At 45.3% G+C, this 22976-nt stretch overlaps 1 protein-coding gene across 1 annotated transcript in view; it reads right to left on the bottom strand.

Annotated features, from left to right (window-relative positions):
* mphosph8 (M-phase phosphoprotein 8) overlaps positions 1-11902 on the bottom strand; it is a 70418-nt gene extending 58516 nt beyond the window's left edge. The window contains exons 1-2 of the mRNA XM_041198908.1: positions 11740-11902; positions 834-980 (exon numbers count right to left, since the gene is read on the bottom strand). Coding sequence (XP_041054842.1) covers positions 834-980; positions 11740-11841 — 249 coding nt within the window. The 5' untranslated portion in view covers positions 11842-11902. The remainder of the gene's footprint in view (positions 1-833; positions 981-11739) is intronic.
* Between the last annotated feature and the right edge of the window lie 11074 nt (positions 11903-22976).

Genomic DNA, 22976 nt, shown 5'->3' on the forward strand with positions numbered 1-22976 from the left:
TTGGCAGTTAATTGTTCCCTGGTCCATTCTCCATGGCAACACCTCTACCAGAGTCCACTTGCCAACCAATCAGCACTCTTCTCATGCAGTATAAATTTTTGTTCCCTTTACAACTGGCATTTTTACAAATTGTCCCGATGAGTGCAAAATGAAAAGCTTTGACAGCATGTCCCTTTTTTCAGTAATACTCAAGTTCTGCACTACCAAATGACTATTAAATAAAACAACGTAATTCCATCCAGCAACATAAAATGTAAATTAGGACCACAAGCTCAGATTTCATTCTTACACCAAGATTTCCTCTAGAGGCAAATTTTAAGCCTCAGTTAGGTAGTTTAAGGCCAAAGAAATTAATTTGATGTTCCAAAAAATCACATCAGAATTGCAATGCCAAGCGTCCATTTCATTCCAAACCCCACAGAGGATTGAATAGGCCAGGAGCGCAAAGGAAAGGAAAAAAAAAAACAGATTTAGCAAAAATTCCACAACAATACATCAGAAGAATGATTCATTGTTTTATAAAACTTGAGGGATTATGTAGGAGCTTTAAAACTGAATTAATGACAAGAACATCAGTTTTAAAACATTTACTGCAGCTATAAAGTTAAACTACAAATAGTTGCTAAACTATTGAATAAATTGAGTAATTGAGGCAAATAGCATAGATGCATTTGACAGGAAGTTGGATAATTACTTGAGAGAGAAAGGAATAGAAGGCTATAGGGTGATAGGGTTAGATGATGTAAGGTTAGATGATGTAGAGTGAGGGGCCAAATGGCCTGTATCTACATAGTAAATTCTATGCAATATCTAACTATCTAAACAAGTCTCACCCGATTGTCTTTCACAGGTGATTTTTCTGTCAGTTTTCTTTTGAACACTTGCAACACCTCTGTGCAGTCCTCCAGGTGAGCCTCGGGTTCCCAAGTGTCATCTTCAGAAGAATAGCCTTTCCAGTGAACTCTGTACAAGACTTGACCCTGTTAATATAAATTAAAGCCACATTACACATGAACTGCCAAAACACATACAATATTGCCAGATACCGAATGCGGGATAACATCCAGTAGTGCCAAATTAAGTTAGTTTAAAATAAACCTCAAGCTTAAAAGCAAATCAACTGTCTCATAATTCCAGGATTAAAAGAGCCCTCGATTTCAAATATTTCAAGATTCACATTACTAACTTGATAAAATGCCTTCACATAACAGCATCTAGTGATGGATAAATCATGAAAATATTAGCTACATAGTTATCTCATGATATACTCTGTAGGATGGGAGTGCAAGTTACCTTTTTCCAGGGAATCCTACGTCCAGTTGCAATTCAAGTACATTGAAACCTATAAATTGGGGACAACTAATGGATTTGCATCAGGTCTCCTTTATTTGCAGGTTGCTTAATTTCAAAATCATCCTGGCATGTACGATGAACTGGATAAGCCAAATGTCCCAGGATTGACTTTTACCACCTGTAACATCCTCTTCCCTGCAACTTTCACGTGGGATTGTGTCCAATACTGGATGAAATTTTAGTTCTACTTACCCCCACCACCACCAATCGCCATTCTGGCATCCTTTTCCATTGAGGGAAGGATGTCCAACTTCTGGGATCTGCTATGTTGGCAGGCTGCACCGTTGTGCAAAAAGCTCCAAGGAAGCCAACCGTGAGCAAGCAAAGAGGGGAAACCGAGAAAGCAGAAAAGGTGGCATTGGAGTCCTTAGTCCTGGAATTCTCTTATTACCACTACATCCTTGAATCTTGAATATTCCTCCTTTACACTACCTTAATAGATAAGTGATTCAAGAACCCACAGTATGAAGTGCCTTCAGTTTAGAAACCTGCCTCCTCCCTCCCTTAGAGCTTAGTTCTTTAACTTTACTGGCTGCTAGTTTCTATTATGCCTCAATTCTTTGTTGCTGCTACTCCTGGCTCAGCTGAAAATGATGGTCCCCATCCACTGAGCACCAATCTCCCATCTTCTAGTCCTCTTCCTTTCCCTTCCTCCTTCATTCAGACCTCATTCCCTTGGCTCCACAAGGCCAACCTATGTCAAAACAACTGATGCTGGAAATCTGAAACAAAAACCGAAAATGCTGTAAAAACTCAGCAGGTCTGACAGCATCTGTGGAGAGAAAAACAGAGTTAATGTTTCAAGTCCGAAGAAGAGTCTGAAGAAGTCTTCTATGAAGAGTCATACAAACTCAAAAATGTTAACTCTGTTTTTCTCTCCACAGATGCTGTTAGACCTGTTGAGTTTTTCCAGCATTTTCGGTTTTTGTTCCTGAATGTCAACACTCTTCCAGCAATCCAGCACCCTCGCAATGGCATTCCACACAATCATGTCATGGTGGGCAGGTGATGTCAAATGTGGGGAAGTGCACTGCAGCAGGAAATCTTAAGTCATCATTGTGTAAATAAGGTTCCCTTTAAAATGCGGTTGTGTGCAGTTTCTTCAGTGTGCAGCCCCTTTAAATTTTTTTTGCACTTCCATACATGCGCATATTTTATCACAGAAAAAGGCCTGCATTTTAACTGCCAGGCTGCTGTACCGCCTCACACCCTCACAGCTCAGCAGGAACAGTGTACATTAATAATCAAATGGCAGCGCTCTGGAAACCATTTGATGAGGGTACCAATCCTTCCAGTAAATTTCCGGCTTTTGTGGAATGTAAGTTCTGTACCCAACATCCATGACAGCAAAGAAACATATCTAGGATAGTGCAATGCAAGCATTCAATTCCAAAAATAAAGCAATTTCTCTGACTCTATGGATGCTGAGTAAAAAAAACCTGCATTACACAAAACATGCCTCTCTCACCCATTGCCATCTTACGCTTACCTGTGTATGCTGTGTTTTCAGTTACAAACTGACTTGATGTATTCAAGGTTGCCTGTAGTTCATAATAAGCAAGTGGTGGTAGTTTCAAGGTTCAGCTTGTATCCATTATAATGCAAGTTATTTGGGGCTGTCAATAACTGTCCATTTTTACAGTTGTTACTGTATACTTGAACCACTTTACTGATCTTCAATAAGTTGATTCCTAACCTTTCTTGTATGCTCTTGTTATATAACCACCTAGCTTGGAGCCCTGAGAGCTGGTTATGAGGAAATGGGAGTAAAAGATAGAATGAATCAGGAAATAGGGATAACAAAATGCAAGAAAGGCAACAAATATGCCAGCAAGTAAAAGAAATATGCAAAGTTAAAAATGAAGGAAGAAATTACAAAAACAATAAATTAATTTGTGTGTGAAAAATCAAATGGCTCAGATGACTGTCCGAGAAACAGAGTGTCATTCTGAATTATTTATATCTCTGTAACTGGAACCGACTAGAAATGGCAGAAGCCTGATGTTTGCGAGCGAGCGAGTGAGAGCGCGAGCGAGAGAGGGGGCGCGCGAGCGAAAGAGAGAGAGAGAGAGAGAGGGGGCGCGGGCGAGGGCGGGGGAGAAAGGGGGCGCGGGCGAGGGCGGGCGAGAGACAGGGAGGGGGCGAGGGCGGGCAAGAGAGAGAGAGAGCGAGAGAGGGCGGGCGAGAGAGAGAGAGGGCGGACGAGAGAGAGGGCGGGCGAGAGAGCGAGAGAGAGAGGGCGGGCGAGAGAGCGAGAGAGAGAGGGCGGGCGAGAGAGCGAGAGAGAGGGCGGGCGAGAGAGCGAGAGAGAGGGCGGGCGAGAGAGCGAGAGAGAGAGGGCAGGCGAGAGAGCGAGAGAGAGAGGGCGGGCGAGAGAGCGAGAGAGAGAGGGCGGGCGAGAGAGCGAGAGAGAGGGCGGGCAAGAGAGCGAGAGAGAGGGCGGGCAAGAGAGCGAGAGGGCGGGTGAGAGAGAGAGAGAGAGAGAGAGAGAGAGGGCGGGCGAGAGAGAGAGAGAGAGAGAGGGCGGGCGAGAGAGCGAGAGAGAGAGGGCGGGCGAGAGAGCGAGAGAGAGAGGGCGGGCGAGAGAGCGAGAGAGAGAGGGCGGGCGAGAGAGCGAGAGAGAGAGGGCGGGCGAGAGAGCGAGAGAGAGAGGGCGGGCGAGAGAGCGAGAGAGAGAGGGCGGGCGAGAGAGCGAGAGAGAGAGGGCGGGCGAGAGAGCGAGAGAGAGAGGGCGGGCGAGAGAGCGAGAGAGCGAGGGCGGGCGAGAGAGCGAGAGAGCGAGGGCGGGCGAGAGAGCGAGAGAGCGAGGGCGGGCGAGAGAGCGAGAGAGCGAGGGCGGGCGAGAGAGCGAGAGAGAGAGGGCGGGCGAGAGAGCGAGAGAGAGAGGGCGGGCGAGAGAGCGAGAGAGAGAGGGCGGGCGAGAGAGCGAGAGAGGGCGGGCGAGAGAGCGAGAGAGAGAGGGCGGGGCGAGAGAGCGAGAGAGAGAGGGCGGGCGAGAGAGCGAGAGAGAGAGGGCGGGCGAGAGAGCGAGAGAGAGAGGGCGGGCGAGAGAGAGAGAGAGAGAGGGCGGGCGAGAGAGCGAGAGAGAGAGGGCGGGCGAGAGAGCGAGAGAGAGAGGGCTGGAGAGAGAGCGAGAGAGCGAGGGCTGGAGAGAGAGAGGGAGAGCGAGGGCTGGAGAGAGAGCGAGAGAGCGAGGGCTGGAGAGAGAGCGAGAGAGCGAGGGCTGGAGAGAGAGAGAGAGAGCGAGGGCGGGCGAGAGAGCGAGAGAGAGAGGGCTGGAGAGAGCGAGAGAGAGAGGGCGGGCGAGAGAGCGAGAGAGAGAGGGCGGGCGAGAGAGCGAGAGAGAGAGGGCGGGCGAGAGAGAGAGAGAGAGGGCGGGCGAGAGAGCGAGAGAGAGAGGGCGGGCGAGAGAGAGAGAGGGCGGGCGAGAGAGAGAGAGAGGGCGGGCGAGAGAGAGAGAGGGCGGGCGAGAGAGAGAGAGGGCGGGCGAGAGAGAGAGAGGGCGGGCGAGAGAGAGAGAGGGCGGGCGAGAGAGAGAGAGGGCGGGCGAGAGAGAGAGAGGGCGGGCGAGAGAGAGAGAGGGCGGGCGAGAGAGAGAGAGGGCGGGCGAGAGAGAGAGAGGGCGGGCGAGAGAGAGAGAGGGCGGGCGAGAGAGAGAGAGGGCGGGCGAGAGAGAGAGAGGGCGGGCGAGAGAGAGAGAGGGCGGGCGAGAGAGAGAGAGGGCGGGCGAGAGAGAGAGAGGGCGGGCGAGAGAGAGAGAGGGCGGGCGAGAGAGAGAGAGGGCGGGCGAGAGAGAGAGAGGGCGGGCGAGAGAGAGAGAGGGCGGGCGAGAGAGAGAGAGGGCGGGCGAGAGAGAGAGAGGGCGGGCGAGAGAGAGAGAGGGCGGGCGAGAGAGAGAGAGGGCGGGCGAGAGAGAGAGAGGGCGGGCGAGAGAGAGAGAGGGCGGGCGAGAGAGAGAGAGGGCGGGCGAGAGAGAGAGAGGGCGGGCGAGAGAGAGAGAGGGCGGGCGAGAGAGAGAGAGGGCGGGCGAGAGAGAGAGAGGGCGGGCGAGAGAGAGAGAGGGCGGGCGAGAGAGAGAGAGGGCGGGCGAGAGAGAGAGAGGGCGGGCGAGAGAGAGAGAGGGCGGGCGAGAGAGAGAGAGGGCGGGGCGAGAGAGAGAGAGGGCGGGCGAGAGAGAGAGAGGGCGGGCGAGAGAGAGAGAGGGCGGGCGAGAGAGAGAGAGGGCGGGCGAGAGAGAGAGAGGGCGGGCGAGAGAGAGAGAGGGCGGGCGAGAGAGAGAGGGCGGGCGAGAGAGAGAGAGGGCGGGCGAGAGAGAGAGAGGGCGGGCGAGAGAGAGAGAGGGCGGGCGAGAGAGAGAGAGGGCGGGCGAGAGAGAGAGAGGGCGGGCGAGAGAGCGAGGGCGGGCGAGAGGGCGAGGGCGGGCGAGAGGGCGAGGGCGGGCGAGAGGGCGAGGGGCGGGCGAGAGGGCGAGGGCGGGCGAGAGGGCGAGAGGGCGAGAGGGCGAGAGGGCGAGAGGGCGAGAGGGCGAGGGCGGGCGAGAGGGCGAGGGCGGGCGAGAGGGCGAGGGCGGGCGAGAGGGCGAGGGCGGGCGAGAGGGCGAGGGCGGGCGAGAGGGCGAGGGCGGGCGAGAGGGCGAGGGCGGGCGAGAGGGCGAGGGCGGGCGAGAGGGCGAGGGCGGGCGAGAGGGCGAGGGCGGGCGAGAGGGCGAGGGCGGGCGAGAGGGCGAGGGCGGGCGAGAGGGCGAGGGCGGGCGAGAGGGCGAGGGCGGGCGAGAGGGCGAGGGCGGGCGAGAGGGCGAGGGCGGGCGAGAGGGCGAGGGCGGGCGAGAGGGCGAGGGCGGGCGAGAGGGCGAGGGCGGGCGAGAGGGCGAGGGCGGGCGAGAGGGCGAGGGCGGGCGAGAGGGCGAGGGCGGGCGAGAGGGCGAGGGCGGGCGAGAGGGCGAGGGCGGGCGAGAGGGCGAGGGCGGGCGAGAGGGCGAGGGCGGGCGAGAGGGCGAGGGCGGGCGAGAGGGCGAGGGCGGGCGAGAGGGCGAGGGCGGGCGAGAGGGCGAGGGCGGGCGAGAGGGCGAGGGCGGGCGAGAGGGCGAGGGCGGGCGAGAGGGCGAGGGCGGGCGAGAGGGCGAGGGCGGGCGAGAGGGAGAGGGCGGGCGAGAGGGAGAGGGCGGGCGAGAGGGCGAGGGCGGGCGAGAGGGCGAGGGCGGGCGAGAGGGCGAGGGCGGGCGAGAGGGAGAGGGCGGGCGAGAGGGCGAGGGCGGGCGAGAGGGCGAGGGCGGGCGAGAGGGCGAGGGCGGGCGAGAGGGAGAGGGCGGGCGAGAGGGAGAGGGCGGGCGAGAGGGAGAGGGCGGGCGAGAGGGAGAGGGCGGGCGAGAGGGAGAGGGCGGGCGAGAGGGAGAGGGCCGGCGAGAGGGAGAGGGCCGGCGAGAGGGAGAGGGCCGGCGAGAGGGAGAGGGCCGGCGAGAGGGAGAGGGCCGGCGAGAGGGAGAGGGCCGGCGAGAGGGAGAGGGCCGGCGAGAGGGAGAGGGCCGGCGAGAGGGAGAGGGCCGGCGAGAGGGAGACGGCCGGCGAGAGGGAGACGGCCGGCGAGAGGGAGACGGCCGGCGAGAGGGAGACGGCCGGCGAGAGGGAGACGGCCGGCGAGAGGGAGACGGCCGGCGAGAGGGAGACGGCCGGCGAGAGGGAGACGGCCGGCGAGAGGGAGACGGCGGGCGAGAGGGAGACGGCGGGCGAGAGGGAGACGGCGCGAGAGAGAGACGGCGCGAGAGAGAGACAGCGCGAGAAAGAAATGCTTTGCATTTATATAGTACATTTCACGACCTTGAAATGTTCCAGAGTGCTTAACATCCAATTAAATACTTCTGAAGTGAAATCACTGCTGTAATGTAAGAAGTATGGTAGCCACCTTGCACACAGCAAGCTCCCACAAACAGCTATGAGATAATGACCAAATATATCTGTTATTGTGATCTTGGTCAAGAGATAAATATTGAAAAGGGCAACATGAAGAGCTCCCCTGCTCTTTTTCAAAACATTGGCACGGATCTTTTAAATACTTGAGGGGGCAGGCAAGAGCTTGTGGTCCAATAATACTTCATGAGATTGTCAATGTAAATTGTGTGTTCAATTCATGGAGCAGGACTTAAACCTGCAAACTACTGACCAAGAGGCAAGAGTGCTAACATTGAGCTATAACTGACAGTAAAACACAATTCAACAGTGGTTGGCTGCCGTTCCCCACCATTGCTGATAATCAGGTTTCACAACTGACATGTTCTTAATGGCACAAAGTTCAACTCCTACTTATTCTACATAATTTTGAATGTAACGACTTTATTAGAATACCTTGAGGATTCCAAGTTGTACATGAAAACTTGGAATCCTCAAGGTATTCTAATAAAGTCATTACATTCAAAATTATGTAGAATAAGTAGGATTTAAAATGCAATCTCATCAAAGTTATGGTGCACAAAATGATCCCGATGTTGGCACATACAACCCAGCAATGTTTTTATACCGTTTTTGTACAAAGGCTCACAAGCAGCAACAGATCCAATGCATTCTGTATGACCAATTATCCAGCACTCATGCTACACTAAAAGTAATAAGGTCTGCTATCATCTGCTCCTTTCCCACTATGACAAATTGAGGCATTAAGAGAAAGTCGATTGTACCCATGATGCACTGCAAAACGAACTCATCTGTAGCATACAATCATGCAGCAAATTCACTCATTAAAATATTACGGGTAACTACATGCCTAGTTTCAAAACTATGTGACATCTTTATTGTGGATACCTGCATGTATCAAGTAATATAATCTGCTGCTCAAAGAAGCACTGCTAAATTCAACACATGTTTTTCAACTGCTTTGAACAAGGAAAGATTGACAGAAAAAACAGATGGTTTACAAAATAAGTTGAATAAAGGTGTACACTTGAAAGGAGATTTTTAAAAAGCTCTCATTTGCTTATGTTTTTCTAGACTAGGTAGACAGAAACAAAAGTAGTTATAGTCTAGTTACAAACCAATTCCCACCACCACCCCCATCACCTTTTAAACTAATTTCACAAAAAAATCATAAAGCTTTAATTGACAAATGCTACAAACTTACAAATTGGTTTTCCATATGACCATTTTTAGAAAAATGTGCTTAGAAAAAGTGTGGATCTAATTTTGCTCAATTATTTTTCCCTTCAATTACTTTGTCTAGCCTCTTCCACTCACATAGAGTTGATGAGAAGATTTTCAAAAATATTTGATTAGTTTTTCTTAATGTGGATCAAACATCAGCTCTAGCAGTGTCAGCCAGCTTTTTACCTGCTACAGTTGAGAAGAGAGGGGAAGGAAACAGGGATACCAGACTCTAGCCAAAATTGTACAACTCAAAGGTCATATGCATTTATAGTATAATCTGTTCCTTGTTGATATCCAAAACTGACCAAATTTCAGCAGGTTTCAAAGTTTAAATGAAAGATTAATTTTTATTTCAAAGTTTAGGCACCTGCCCTTGTTCAGTTTGTAAATTAACAGTTCATGGAAAAGGTTTCTCAGCCTTCTATTGACATTTGCTTATGCTCAAAATTATTTTAAAGCTTTAAGAAGTAATCAATTAGTCAAGATTAGACAAGTGTATACATTTCAAACAGCTATTAACTGGAATGAAGGAATTTCTTAAAGCAAAATATGCGGGCACAGTACTGATCCTCACCTACTAGCCCTATGTAAAACCTGCCTCATGCCTCTATCTGGCCTTTTTACAACGCCACCCCGCACCCCCCCCCACATCCACCCCCCCATCCCCATCCCCCCCCCCACCCCACATCCACCCCCCATCCCCCCCCCCATCCCCCCCCCCCCCCCCCCCCATCCACTACCCCCCCCCCATCCACTCCCCCCCATCCCCCCCATACACACACACACACACACACACACACACACACAATAATAAATGCAGTTTCCTCTTACTTGTAGTTTTCATTTTCACAAAAGCATTATTTCTTTCTGAGAAGCTGGCAGATAACAGTCAGAAAAGGCCACTTTAATACTTCATGGGCATGATTTACTCACTATTCTTCTCAACCGCACTCTCATCCCAAAATAAAATTGCAACTGCACTTAAAAGCAGCAATGAGTGTTTTTACTAGTGACAGCAACATCCAGCAGATGGAGTAATAGGCCAGGTAAACAAAATAGGACACAGTTACTAAATATCGATGGTTCTATTTAGTAAATCCATTTATCTGGAATAGCTGACCAACTCTGTCAATTAATCCGTGGCTCACAATTATTAACAACACCATGATTAAGCTACACCACACACCTAATATTTCAAAATTATTTTCCATAGTTAAAAAAAATGATCTAACAATCTGAATTACGTAATGTAAACTCAAAGCGGCAACAGAAAACATCTAATTTTGAATTCATGGACAATTCAAATAAAGCAACTTTGAGTCGCAAAGAAATGAGATAATTTTTCAGACGTCATGTTTCTAACAAAGAGTATTGCCTGCTCTAATACGGGGCTAACGAACTAAGCACCCACTGGAAATACATTATTGTGAATTTAAATTGTGCAAATTGTGCCTGAAGCTGGACACTAATATCATTACATTTTACCTAAGCAACCAGTGGTCTATGTACACAAAGAAAATGTTTTCGCTCTTTTGACAGACCTTCTAAATAAACTTCAAGATTCAGATGATAGATGGAGACAGAATAGTGGCAAAATACAAATTTACCAAATGAGCAGCCAAGGAACATCTATGTAGCAGCCAAGAGCAATTAATTTGTAATTTTTCACCAACGAGGTAATATTTTTGTACTGATTCAGTTCAATATTGGCTGACAGTGCCTTTTACTAAACAATTAAATAGACATTGAGTAAGGAAGAATAGATGTTAGGTGCAAGACATGTAACAGCACAATGGTTGGCACTGAAGGTATATTTGCAGAGAGTTAACCAGCATATTTAGATATTAGATTTTCCAGTTCAGACATACCTAATTTTTTGATTCAATAAATGCAAGATAATTAACTGTATTTCCCCATCACCATAGCAGAAATACTGCCCAATCAGGATGCGCAAATATCCCATAAAACTAAATACAGCACAGAAAATATTTTAGTGAAAGACATTCCCAATAAATGACAGAATAAAACTAGATACAAAATGTATGTAATATAAATGCAAGTAGGTAAAAAGTGTATCCAATGATTAAAAACAATATCAAAGGATTTTAAACAATAGGTTAAGCATTGCAAATTGTACTGATGAGTGCAAGACGAAAAGCTTCGACAAAATGTCTCCAGTTCTGCAATACTCAAGTGCTGTACCTGGTGTTGAATTTTTGCCATATCTTTTGAATTGACACTACCCAATACACTTCATTTGTGAAGGGATATAGAATAGAATATAAAATTGTTCAAAAACAGCATTACTTATGACAACACAGTATGCAGGAATACTAACATGTGACAAGGAATACATGCCTCCCTGAAAATCCACCAAAGGAGGTGGCAGGAAAGAAATTGGAATAATTGGACACACAGTCTTCCCAGATGGTTCTTTTAAACATGCTGGCTGTCAACCATGAGTTGTGATGCTAGTGGTGGACATCAACCTGCTTATATATGGAAAACCTCCACGTTGGGGGGGTGGGGGAAGGAGGTGATAAAGGTCCTTCAAGGGTGGAGAAGGTGACAAGTAGGGAGGGCGACCCTCCAAAAGGGACATGTTAAAATGCCATGAAATACTTCTGCAGTATTTTGCTTTTACTAATCCTTTAGAGATGCGGGAAATCTGAAATAAAAATGTTTAAAAAGAAATCTAAAGGATTAATATTTATTTAGTTTCTAACCTTAAGTTTGCTTTTGCAATATAGTATATATTTTAAATTAAACGGTAATTTCGTTTGAAATAGTCAATGCAGCTTTAAGCGCTAAACTTTGACTGAAATTTACGACCCGAACTCGGTCATGTAGAAATGTTTACCTCATGAAACAGTGCAGCTTATTTCTAAAACTACTTACTTACTTCGCGGGTGCACTAGAACTAACCTTCAAATTTTGCTAATGGCACTAATTCAGAGACTACTGTCATCTATCTCGTTAGGAACTTTCGGTTAAAAGGATCTAATATTGTAGAAATGTATGACACTAAGTGTAGTTGGCGTTTCCCCACAACGTGACCTCCAGTAGCAGAACTGAGTGAGACACTGGATGGATATCGAGGGAAAGGGACTGTGTGTCAGAGTAAAGCAGCTTTCTGGTGCCAGGCTCTGGGCAGGTGGAGGGAACCGGGCCGCAGGCCTCATCACCAACAAACATGTTCTGCCTCCATGTTCAATAAAACACAACCCAGCCCCTGAAATACTCCCCGTCCTCTCACCTCGGAAACCTTCATGTCCACTATCCTCTCCACCTCGTAGACATCTTCCTCCGCTTCGCTTTCTTGTTCCGACTTGTCCGCAGCCTCCGCCACCGCCGCCATGATTGTGAACGTTATCCGCCACCGACCGCCCGCTCAGAGCCGCCGCCGAGTTTGAAAAAAAAACTCCACAAGAGACGAAAACTGGGGGGAGGGGTGCTGTTGGTGATAATGACGTCGGCTGCAGCCAATCAAAGATTACATTCGTCATGATTGACAGTGCAATATTGCCAATCGGAGATCACGATAGTCAATGATTGTCGCTGTCTTCGACCATCACTTGTCCATCTGCTTCTCATTCCTACCCCGAGCAGCAGCCAAGGTGGAGTTACCACTGGGATGGAATCGAGTCAAATAAACCATTATCACAACTTAATCGCAAACTATATCCAACGTCTTTTGAATGACACTTAGTTCAACCAATTAAAGCCCTACCAAAAAAAACACAGCCTCACCCACGGCAGCAACTTGAATTTATGTGACGCCTTTATTGCAGTAAATGTATCAATTCTTCATCAGGTTTGTCCATCCCCGCCTGAAGTAATGTTGGAAGAAAATTTAACTGCCTTTTATTTACATTAGGTTTAATGGAAAGGAGCAGAGAGAGAATTATTAAGATAAAAGCAAAAAACTGCGGATGCTGGAAATCCAAAACAAAAATAAAAATACCTGGAAAAACTCAGGTCTGGCAGCAAGAGTCTGTATGACTCTTCAACAGAACTAAGTTAAAAAAAGTATCGAAACGTTAACTGTGTTCCTCTCCGCAGATGCTGCCATACCTGCTGGTCCAGGTATTTTTATTTTTGTTTTGAGAGAATTATTAATGTTGTCAGACAAGAGATAAAGTAGTGAATATAAATTAGCTGATGTTATCATGCGCCCAGTGAATTTGGGTGATGGTCTGAGAAGAGTTTACAGCGCCATGCGCTGGTCTTAGGGGAGCAGAGATGGTTAGTTTGCGCTGAAGAAGTACTATTTGTTGATAGTGGCTTTTCCCCGATATATTTTAATCCTATTTCCAATATAAGATAATATATATAAATATTATATGAATAAATAATCACCTACCGCTGAACCTGATGCTTTATGTTGTGTGGCGGTTAATATTAGAATGATAAGATGATTACAGTGCCGCTGAGGCCATTCTGCTCATCGTATTCATGCCATCTCTCTGCAAGATTGACTCACCGAATCTCACTCCATTGACTTTTCCCTGTGGCCCTGCACATTTTTTCTCTTAAGATAATTATTCAATTATCTTCTGAAGGCCTCGATTGAATCTGCCTCCATCACTCTCTCAGACAGTGCATGCCTGATCCTAACCACTCGCTGCATTTTGTTGTTGCTTCTTAAATCTGTGTCCTGTGGTTCTGGATCCTTCTGCCCAAGAGAACAGTCTCTCCCTATCCACTCTATCCAAATCCCTCATGATTTTGGATGCCCCTATCAAATCTTCTCCAAGGAGAACAGTCCCAACTTCTCCAATCTTTTTACATAACTGAAGTTCCTCATCCCTGGAACCATTCTTGTGAATCTTTTTTGTGTCTTCTCTAATGCCTTCACATCTTTCCTAAAATGTGGTGCCTAGAACTGGACACAATACTCCAGTTGAGACTGACTTAGTTTTGTGCGGTTTTATCATAACTTACTTGCTTTTGTACTCTTTTCCTTATTATAAAGCCCAGGATCCCATATAGTTTATTAACCATTTTCTCAACCTGCCCTGCTGCCTTCAATGATTTATGCACATAAACTCCCAGGTCCATCTGTCCCTGAATCCCCTTTAGAATTGTACCTGTTATTTACCTCCTCATTCTTCCTCCAAAATTAATCACTTCATACTTCTCTGCATTAAATTTAATCTGTTACTTGTCCATTCCATCAGCCTATGTCCTTTTGAATTTAACACTCTGCTCTGCACTGTTCACAATACTTGCAAGTTTTAAGCCATCTGCACATTTTGAATTTTGTTCCCTGCACACACAAATCTAGCTCATTGATATACCTCAAGAAAAACAGGGTTCCCAATACCGACTCCTGGAGAACCCCACTATAAGCCTTCCTCCAGTCTGAAAAACAACAGTTCACCGCTACACTCTGTTTTCTGTCACTCATCCAATTTCATATCCATGCTGTTCCTATCCCCTTTATTCCATGAAATATAACCTTGCTGACAAACCTGTTATGTGCCACTTTATCAAATGCCTTTTGGAAGTCCATGCACACCACATCAAATGCATTAACCTCAATTACCCTCTCTGTTACCTCATCAAAAAAGTGGGTTAAACACAATTTTCCCTTAACAAATCCCTGCTGGCTTTCTTAAATTAATCTACATTTTCCCAAATGACTATTAATTTTATCTCAAATTATCATTTCTAAAAGCTTCCCTACTACCAAGGTTAAACTGACTGGAGTGTAGTTGCTGGGTTATCTTACAACTTTTTTTTGAACACGGTTGTAACATTTGCAATTCTCATGTCCTCTGGCACCACCCCTATATCTAAGGGTAAATTTTCAGTCAGTGCACCATTCACTACAATGTTTCAAACTCATTTCAGAGTCAATCTAATGCAATAAATGGATCAAATGTATTTGATTATGAAGTGTTTTGATTTTGAAGTAAATACCAATGCCACCTGGGGCAAAGTAGTCTGCTTAATTGGCACCCCACACACTACCTTAAACATTCACTCCATCCATTACCGGTTCACAGTGGCAAAAGCACATCCCATCTACAGTAACAACGACATCACCTTCCAAACATTAGCAGAACAAGGACAGCAGGCTAATGGGATCACCATCATCTACAAGTTCCTCTCCAACTTGCACACTGTCCTAACTTAGAAATATATCGCTGGTCCTTCACTGTTGCTGGGAGAAAATTGTGGAAGCCCCTTCCGAACAGCACTGTGGGTATACCTGCACAACAAGGACTGTAGTGGTCCAGGTAGGTGGTTCACCACCACCTATTCAAGGACGATTATGTATAAGCAATAAGTTCTGGCCTTGCCAGTGATACCCATATACCAGGAACAAATAACAGTTTTTCTTGCATGTACCTCACTAAGTATTCACTTTTTGTGAGCCAGGTGTTCACGTGTGTGCTTAAGTCTCTTCAGAATTAAATGCTGAGAAATCCACATTAGTAGTTTGTTAGCCGGCTTTTGAAATATATAATCTTTGTAAAAAGAAGTACTTGCATTTATGTAGTGCCTTTCACCACTATAGGATATCCCAAAGACTTTACAGCCAATTAAGTGTTTTTGAATGTAATCACTGTTGTAACGTAGGAAACATGGTAGCCAATTTACACATGGCAAGCTCACACAAGCGAAGTGTTTATGACCAGCTTTTTTTTATGATACATTTTGAGGGATTGTAAGGACATAACGTTAATTTTCCAGTTAACATCTTTCTTTGAGATCAAAACTCGCAAAGGAGAAAAAAGGAAAGCCTGCAGGTGTTTTCAGAAATTCATGTATATTTTCAGAAAATGTACCTAAATATTATTGGTTGATCTAGATAGAAAAGTGATCTCTGGCCATTAATTCTGATTAATGTTAACAAACATTGCATTTATTTGTGTGTATAAAGTTGCTCAATCCACTTGAACAATTTAAATCAAATCCATGTTAATTTTCAATAATGATTTTGGTGCAAACTGTGCACTTTTAACAGGTGTTCAAATGTGCCATTGCAGCACAATCTACACAAGGCACCTGGTTGGCAAGAAACCCAAGTTTAGTCCTGTTCCTTATGGATTTTTGCATGTGTACACTTTCCACATTTAGGCTTGTGAAGGTATCAGAAGCCTAATGATTTTTACCTACTGAGCCCAAGGCTACCTAAGTACTGTAAATTGTAGCAACCAAATTGCAAACCCAGATGTGGTCAGCTCCCTTGATGATCCAGCCACTTTCAAAAGTTTCACTCTATACTACATTTCACAGGAAGGTCAAAAGCAAACAAAACAATTTCATTTGGGGAGGTGGTGGCATAGTGGTATTATTACTGGACTAGGAATCCAGAGACACAGGATAATGTTTGGGGGACCAAGGTTCAAATCCCAGCATGGCAGATGGTGGATTTTGAATTCAATAAAAATGCCTATTAGGCATCCTCACCTCGTCTGTCTTACATGTGACTCCAGACCCAGACCCACACCAATGTGGTTGACTCTTAAAATGCCCTAACTCAGCTAAAAAGTCAATAAGGAATGAAACTGGACAGACCTACTGGTATTGATCTAGGCACTGGAAATGACAAGAGCAAACCCAGGCCTGTCGACCCTGCAGAGACCTCCATTCTAACAAAACTGAGAGCTGCCTTACAGACTAATCAAGCAATAGCCTGATATAGTCATACCTTAAAAGAAAATGTCCTGGACGCCCCCATCACCATCCAAAGGTAGCAGCAGCCCAGTGATAAATAGTCAAGAAGGATTTGCCCTGGGAAACTGCAACATCAATTCCAGCCCTGTGAAGTGTCATGGTGTCAAGCCAAACATGGGCAAGAAAATCTCCTGCTAATAACCACATACTGCCACCATTAACCAACACCTACCTGCCCCCAACCCCACCTTTTGTTTCAGATTTCTAACATCCAGAATTTTTCTTGCCCTCTGCTTGCATTGTGTCTGTAGCACTGATTGATTTCTTATTGATTCTGATTTTGCTTAAGAAGTTTGAATAACAATATGTGATTTAACCTCAAAGAATTTAACTCATTCAAACTTCACATAATGACAAGTGTTTCTGCCTTAATATTGCCTTGCTCTTTGCTACTGTATCCAAATCAACAATTTGCATTTATATTGGTAGGGAAGGAGGAACGAACTCAAGAAAATCACAATCACCAGCGAAGTGGTACTTAGCAAATTGTTAGAACTGCAGGCTGACAAATCCCTGGGTCCTGGTGGACTTCATCCTAGGGTCTTAAAAGAAATGGCTAATGAGATAGTTGATGCTTTGGTTTTAATTTTCCAAAATTCACTAGATTCAGGGAAGGTTCCATTAGATTGGAAAATAGCTAATGTAACTCCTTTATTGAAGAAAAGAGGGAGACAAAAAGCAAGAAACTACAGGCCAGCCAGCTTAACATCTGTCATAGGGAAAATGTTAGAGGCTATCATTAAAGATGGTATAGCAGGGCACTTGGAAAAATTCAAGGTAATCAGACAGAGTCAACATGGTTTTGTGAAAGGGAAATCATGTTTAATCAATTTATTAGAGTTCTTTGAGGTAGTAGCATGTGCTGTGGATAAGGGCATTTGATAAGGTGCCACATCAAAGGTTATTGTGGAAAGTTAAAGCTCATGGTGTAGCGGGTAACATATTGGCATGGATAGAAGATTGACTATCTAACAGGAAACAGAGAGTAGGCATAAATAGGTCATTTTCTGATTGTCAAGATGTAATGAGTAGTGTGCCACAGGGATCAGTGCTGGGTCCTCAACTTTTTATAATTAATAGAAACAATTTGGAAGAAGGGACCAAAGGTATGGTTGCTAAATTTGGTGATGATACAAAAGGAGGTAGGAAATTAAGCTGTGAAGAGGACATATGGAGGCTACAAAGGGATATAGATAGGTTAAGAGAATGGGCAAAGATCTGGCAAATGGAGTATAATGTAGAAAAATGTGAAATTGTCCAGTTTGGCAGGAAGAATAAAAAAAGAAACATATTATCTACATGGTGAGAGATTGCAGAGTTCTGAGATGCAGAGGGATCTGGGTGTCCTGATGCATGAATCATAAAAAGTTAATATATAGGTACAGCAAGTAATTAGCAAAGCTAATAGACCGTTATTGTTTATTGAGGGGAATTGAATAAAAAAGTAGAGAGGTTATGCTCTAATTATACAGGGCATTATACACCAGATCTGGAGTACTGTGTACAGCATTGGTCTCCTTATTTAAGGAAGAATGTAAATGCATTGGAAGCAATTCAGAGAAGGATTACTAGATTAATACTTGGAAATGGGCAGCTTGTCTTATAAGGCTGGGTTTGTATCCGCTGGAGTTTAGAAAAGAGTAAGAGGTGACTTGATTGAAACATATAAAATCCTGAGGGGGCTTGACAGGGTGAATGTGGAAAGGCTGTTTCCTCTTGTAGGAGAATCTAGAACTAAGTGTCACTGTTTAAATGTAAGGTGTCGTCCATTTAGGACAGAGATGAGGAGAAATGTTTTTCCTGAGGGTGGTGAGACTTTGGAACTCTCTTCCTCAAAAGGTGGTGGAGGCAGAGTGTTAGAATATTTTTAAGGCAGAGGTAGGTAGATTTTTGATTTTAAAAAAATGGGGCGAAAGGTTATCGGGGTAGTTAGGAATCAGCCATATTCTGATTGAATGGCAGAGCAGGCTCAAGGGGCCGAGTGGGCTACCCCTGCTCCTAATTCATATGTTCATATGTAACACTTTTTAAGGTAGGAAAAAGCTCCAAGGTTGTTCAGAGGTATAATTAGACAAGAAAAAAAATGACACGGAAACCAAGAAGGAGACAATGGGAGTGTGATTTTGAGAAAACATCTGTAGAACCATGGATAAAGATATATAATTATTTACAGCAAATAAAACAAAAGTAATGAAGTACTGAGTACATTACATTTTGGCAATGCTAAAATGATTTTTAAAAGTAATATGTTGGCTCTCCTGATAGTTCAATGGACAAATATAATGTGGTACTGAGCTGTGTCCCAAATGGTCCCATCCAGTTTCCGGTCTGTTCCCAGTTACCTGATGTCACTGGGACAGCTGTAGCATATTACAATTTGTCTTAAATGCTGTTAGGTTAAGGAGGAGAATGAGTACCAAGTGCTTTAAATTGCTATTCTGCTGTAAAGTGCATGTGTCACCCTTGAGTCTGGACAGGGTTAGATTGGGCTTGGATGCCCTTTTAAAGTGAATGGCCTAGTGAAAAATGGGTTCTTGCATGAGAGTTCTTGTGGGTTGTGGCACCTGTGAAATTAGACTCCAGCATGAACATTCATGATATCCGACCAGTTTGACAGGAGAGCAAGGCTATTTTGTTCACCAGTTAACAGAAATGTGAGTTCAGTCCATAACATTTAAAATGCACCTTCTCTGTCTCTAATCCCTTTTTCCCAGTACATTTTCTCCAATTTTACTTGCTAATAGGAAAATGAGCATTTCACTCTGCAAAACATTTCACTAAGATCATAAGCTTGGAGAATAACTAGTATAAATAGCATGTTGGAGCCTCACCAGAATGCAACTGAGTGCCAGAAATATGCAATGGGTCTGGCAGCATCTGTGGAGAAAGAAACGGTTAATGTTTCAAATTGTCAACCTTTTGTCAGAACTGGAAAAGATAGAGATGTAAAGTTTTAAGCAAGTACAGAGGCATGAAAAGGGGGCGGGGAGTGGCAGAGAGAGCAAAAGGGAATGTCTGTGATAGGTTGAAAGACAGGAGAGATTAAATGATAAAAGGGATCGTGGTGCATGGCAAAGAAAAGCAAAGAAACAAAAGATGTGCCCAGAGGAAGTGTTAAATGGGAAAGCAGGATCATCATCAATAGCAACTGCCCAAAAAAAAACAATGGGGCTGGAGGTAATGATGGGAAATTGTTGAACTCAGTGTGAGTCTAGAAAAACTTAGAGTGCCAGATTGAAAGATAAGGTGCTGTTCCTTGGCCTTGCATTGAGGTTAGAGTGCGAGTGGGACTGAATTAAAATGAAAGGCTACTACAAGCTCAGAATCTTGCTTGTGGCCTGATCTGAAGTGTTCCATAAAGTGGTCGCCCAATCTGTGTTTGATCTCGCCAATGTAGTTGAAACTGTACCATGAGCAGCAAATATAGTATACTAACTTAAAAGAAGTACAAGTAAAGTGCTGCCTCAACTGGAAGGAGTGTTGGGGCCTTGGTTGGTGAGAAGGAAGGAAGTAAAAGGAGAGGTGTTGTATCTCCTGCATTTGAATGAGAAGGGGAGGTGGTGTCTGAGGTACCAGGGTGTATCAGAGGGAATGGTCTCTTTGGAATGCTGAAAAGAGAAGGAAGGGGAAGAGGTGTTTGGTGGTAGCATCAGGCTGGAGATGGTGGAGGTGAATTGTCGAATGTGGTTGTGAGGACAAGGGGAATCCTATTGTGCTTTTGGGAGATAAGGGAAGGGATGAGAGCAGAGGTGCAGGAAATGGCATGAACATAGTCAAGAACCACGGGGGAATCCTTGGTTGAGGGAAAAGGGAGAAAGGAAAAAAATAAAGGAAACACTGGTTTGGAGTGTGGAATTATCAGAAGAAATATGCCTGTAACTGAGAAACTAGAAGAATAGAATAGAGTCCTTACAGAAAGTGAGGTGGGATGAAATGTAATCAAGATAGCTGTGGGAATTTGTGCTTATTGTGAATATTGGTTGATAGCTTATCCCAGAAACTGGAAGAAAAGTTGGAGAATAGCCATGTGAAAGTAAAGTAAGAGTGGAAATTGGAAGCAAAAGTGATTAAATTTTCCAGTTCGGGATGAGAGTCAGAAATAGTACTGATACAGTTACCAAGTACTTGGAAATGAGGTGAGAGAGAGGACCCTGAAGACTGGAAAAAAGGCTTCCACATATCCCACAGAAAGGCAGAAATAGCTAGGACCCATGTGGGATCCCACCTTTTTGGAGGAAGGGGTGGAGTTAAATAAGTTGTTCAAATGTGAGAACAGATTCAGTCAGGCAGAGGAGGGTGATGGGAACTAGTTGGACTTCTGTTCAAGGAAGAAACACTGTCCTACTGGGGAATGAAGGTGTAGAGTGATTGGATGTTCATAATGTAAAGGAGCTGGTTAAAGCCAGGAAAGTGTGAAAAGTGGTGGGAGGTGTTGGAAGAGACACTGATGTAGATGGAAATAGACATAACAAGTGGAAGAAAAAGTAGTTGTTAGTAAGAAATCAGTTCCATGAGGCAAGAGACAGCTGAATTGATACATCTATTTGGGCAGCCCTGTTAATGGATCTTGGAAACAAGGTCGATGCAGTTATTTACAGTTGGGGCCTTGGGGGGAATAACTCCAGAGGAGATGAGGACTGTGACAGTCTTGGAAATTGTGGCTTGCAGTTTGATGGTAGGGTGATGGAACGGGGCAGGGTGGGATGGAGTGGACTTGGAAGACGTGTCAGAGAGTTGCAGTCCAACCTCTGCTAGGTTAATTCACCAAACAATAACAGTGCCATCCTTACCAGCAGGTTTGATGACCATGTTAAGGTTGGACCTGAGAGAATAGAGTGCTGTAAGTTCAGAGGGAGATAGGTTTGAATGAATGAGGGGAAACAAAGAAATTGAGATGGCTGATGTCACAGTGGCACTTCACAGCCATCCAGGCTCAACATTGTGTTCAACAATTTTCAGATCTCTGCCCCCAATTTTTTTATTTTTCTATTTTTGGAGGGGAGCTGTTGTTGGTGATTTTGCTCTCCCATTTACACCTACCTTTTATTTCTTTACTTCGCCAGTTACCATCTCCTTTGCCTCACACCATCATTCTTTTTTGTCATCTTGTGCATCCTGTCTTCCACCCTTAACTGACTTTCCCTTTTGTTCTTTTTTTGCACCCTCCTCCCTCCCTCTGTACATGTTTAATACATCTTACATCTCTTAAAGTTTTTCAGTTCTGATGCAACATCATTGACTTGAAATATTAACAGTTTATTTCTCCAGATACAGACCTGCTGCACATTTCCTGCACTCTGTTTCTATTTCAGATTTCTAGCATCCTTAATATTTTATTTTCTTCGAACACTATCTAATTGACTTCCAGATGAGATATTACCGTAATCATCACTGAGGACCCCAAATGTGGTTGACTCACTTGGGGACCTTCACAATGCACAGTACAAGGTCATCCTGTGATAGCAGAATCTCTACAGTCAGGCCACATACTTATTCCTTGCAAAGGGCTGCCTCTTTGTTCACCATATAATTAGGACAAGGACAGCAAATTGGAGGGCATGACGGGGATGGCTGGCAACCCCAATGGGAGAGGTGTGTGCTGCTCAGCAGAGGGAAATCTAGGGGGCACCTCAAATCAGAGGTGCTCTCAAAACGGTGTAGATTACATGTTTAAAGAGAAGGCTCTGAACTGTCAGGACCAGTGTGGTGGGGAAACGCCTCCACATGAATGTGTTTAGCTGTAGATGTACCGTTTTCAACAATTGACATCATTGATACTGGCACATGCAGCAGCATGTGATTGCCCTCTGACCTCCCACTGTAAAATCTCCGAAGTGTTGTTGGGCTCTGGACATGGGGGGCTGTGCAATAGTAGCAAACTTGCCTCTCCGAAAATGGCCACTATTTGAGGCCTTATGTGCCTTGATTACCTCCCGCCTCTGGTGAGCAAATTGCCAATTCCAGTGATGATTTTCCCCTGGGAAACTTGCCCAGAGGCAGGACCATCTCGTGGAGCCGTCCTGATGGGGTTTTCCACTAATTTCCCAACACTCTCGGGGCTCCACGGGGCTGAGAAAACTTTGGCCAGAGTTCTTGAGAAGATTGTAGAGCTCAGAGAGAGAGAGGGGTGAGGCCATGGAAGGATTTGAATACAAGGATGAGAATTTTAAAATAGAGGCATTGCTGGGTCAGGTGCCAAAAAGGGTGAGCAAAGGGGTGGGGTGCAAGTTAGGAGGTAGGCAGCAAAGCTTACAAGTGTACTGTACTTGATTTAGAGTACTATTTTTTAATATTAATTTCCATTATTGCAATGTAGCAAGATCCAGTATCAGATAGAAACAAATGGATTTTGAAGAACTGAACGTTAAAGTATAGGATAAAATCAAAATAAAATCTAAATACTGCGAATGCTGGAAATCTGAAATAAAAACAAAAATGGCTGGAAAAGCTCAGCAGGTCTGACAGCATCTTGGACAGGAAGACAGAGTTAACGTTTCGAGTCTGTATGACTCTTCATCGGAACTAGTAGTGTAGGATAAGGTGGTTTGGGCATGATTATTTGATAAATGTGTCTTATCTTTTGGAGAAATCATGTAGCTGTGACACACTTTAGTATCTTGACATCAACCACTTTCAGTGAAATCATGGATCGTGCAGCAGACTAGCATTCTGCAAATTCAAGGTAGAGGAAGTTATATTGTAAAGCTGTCCCAAATCAGTCTCAACATATGGAATGCTGCTCAAGATAAACAGTAAGATTATTCTGATTATAGCATGAATTTCATTGTACCTGCACTTGTCTTA

This window comes from Carcharodon carcharias, chromosome 11, assembly GCF_017639515.1.
Source record: "Carcharodon carcharias isolate sCarCar2 chromosome 11, sCarCar2.pri, whole genome shotgun sequence".
Classification (NCBI taxonomy): Eukaryota; Metazoa; Chordata; class Chondrichthyes; order Lamniformes; family Lamnidae; genus Carcharodon; species Carcharodon carcharias.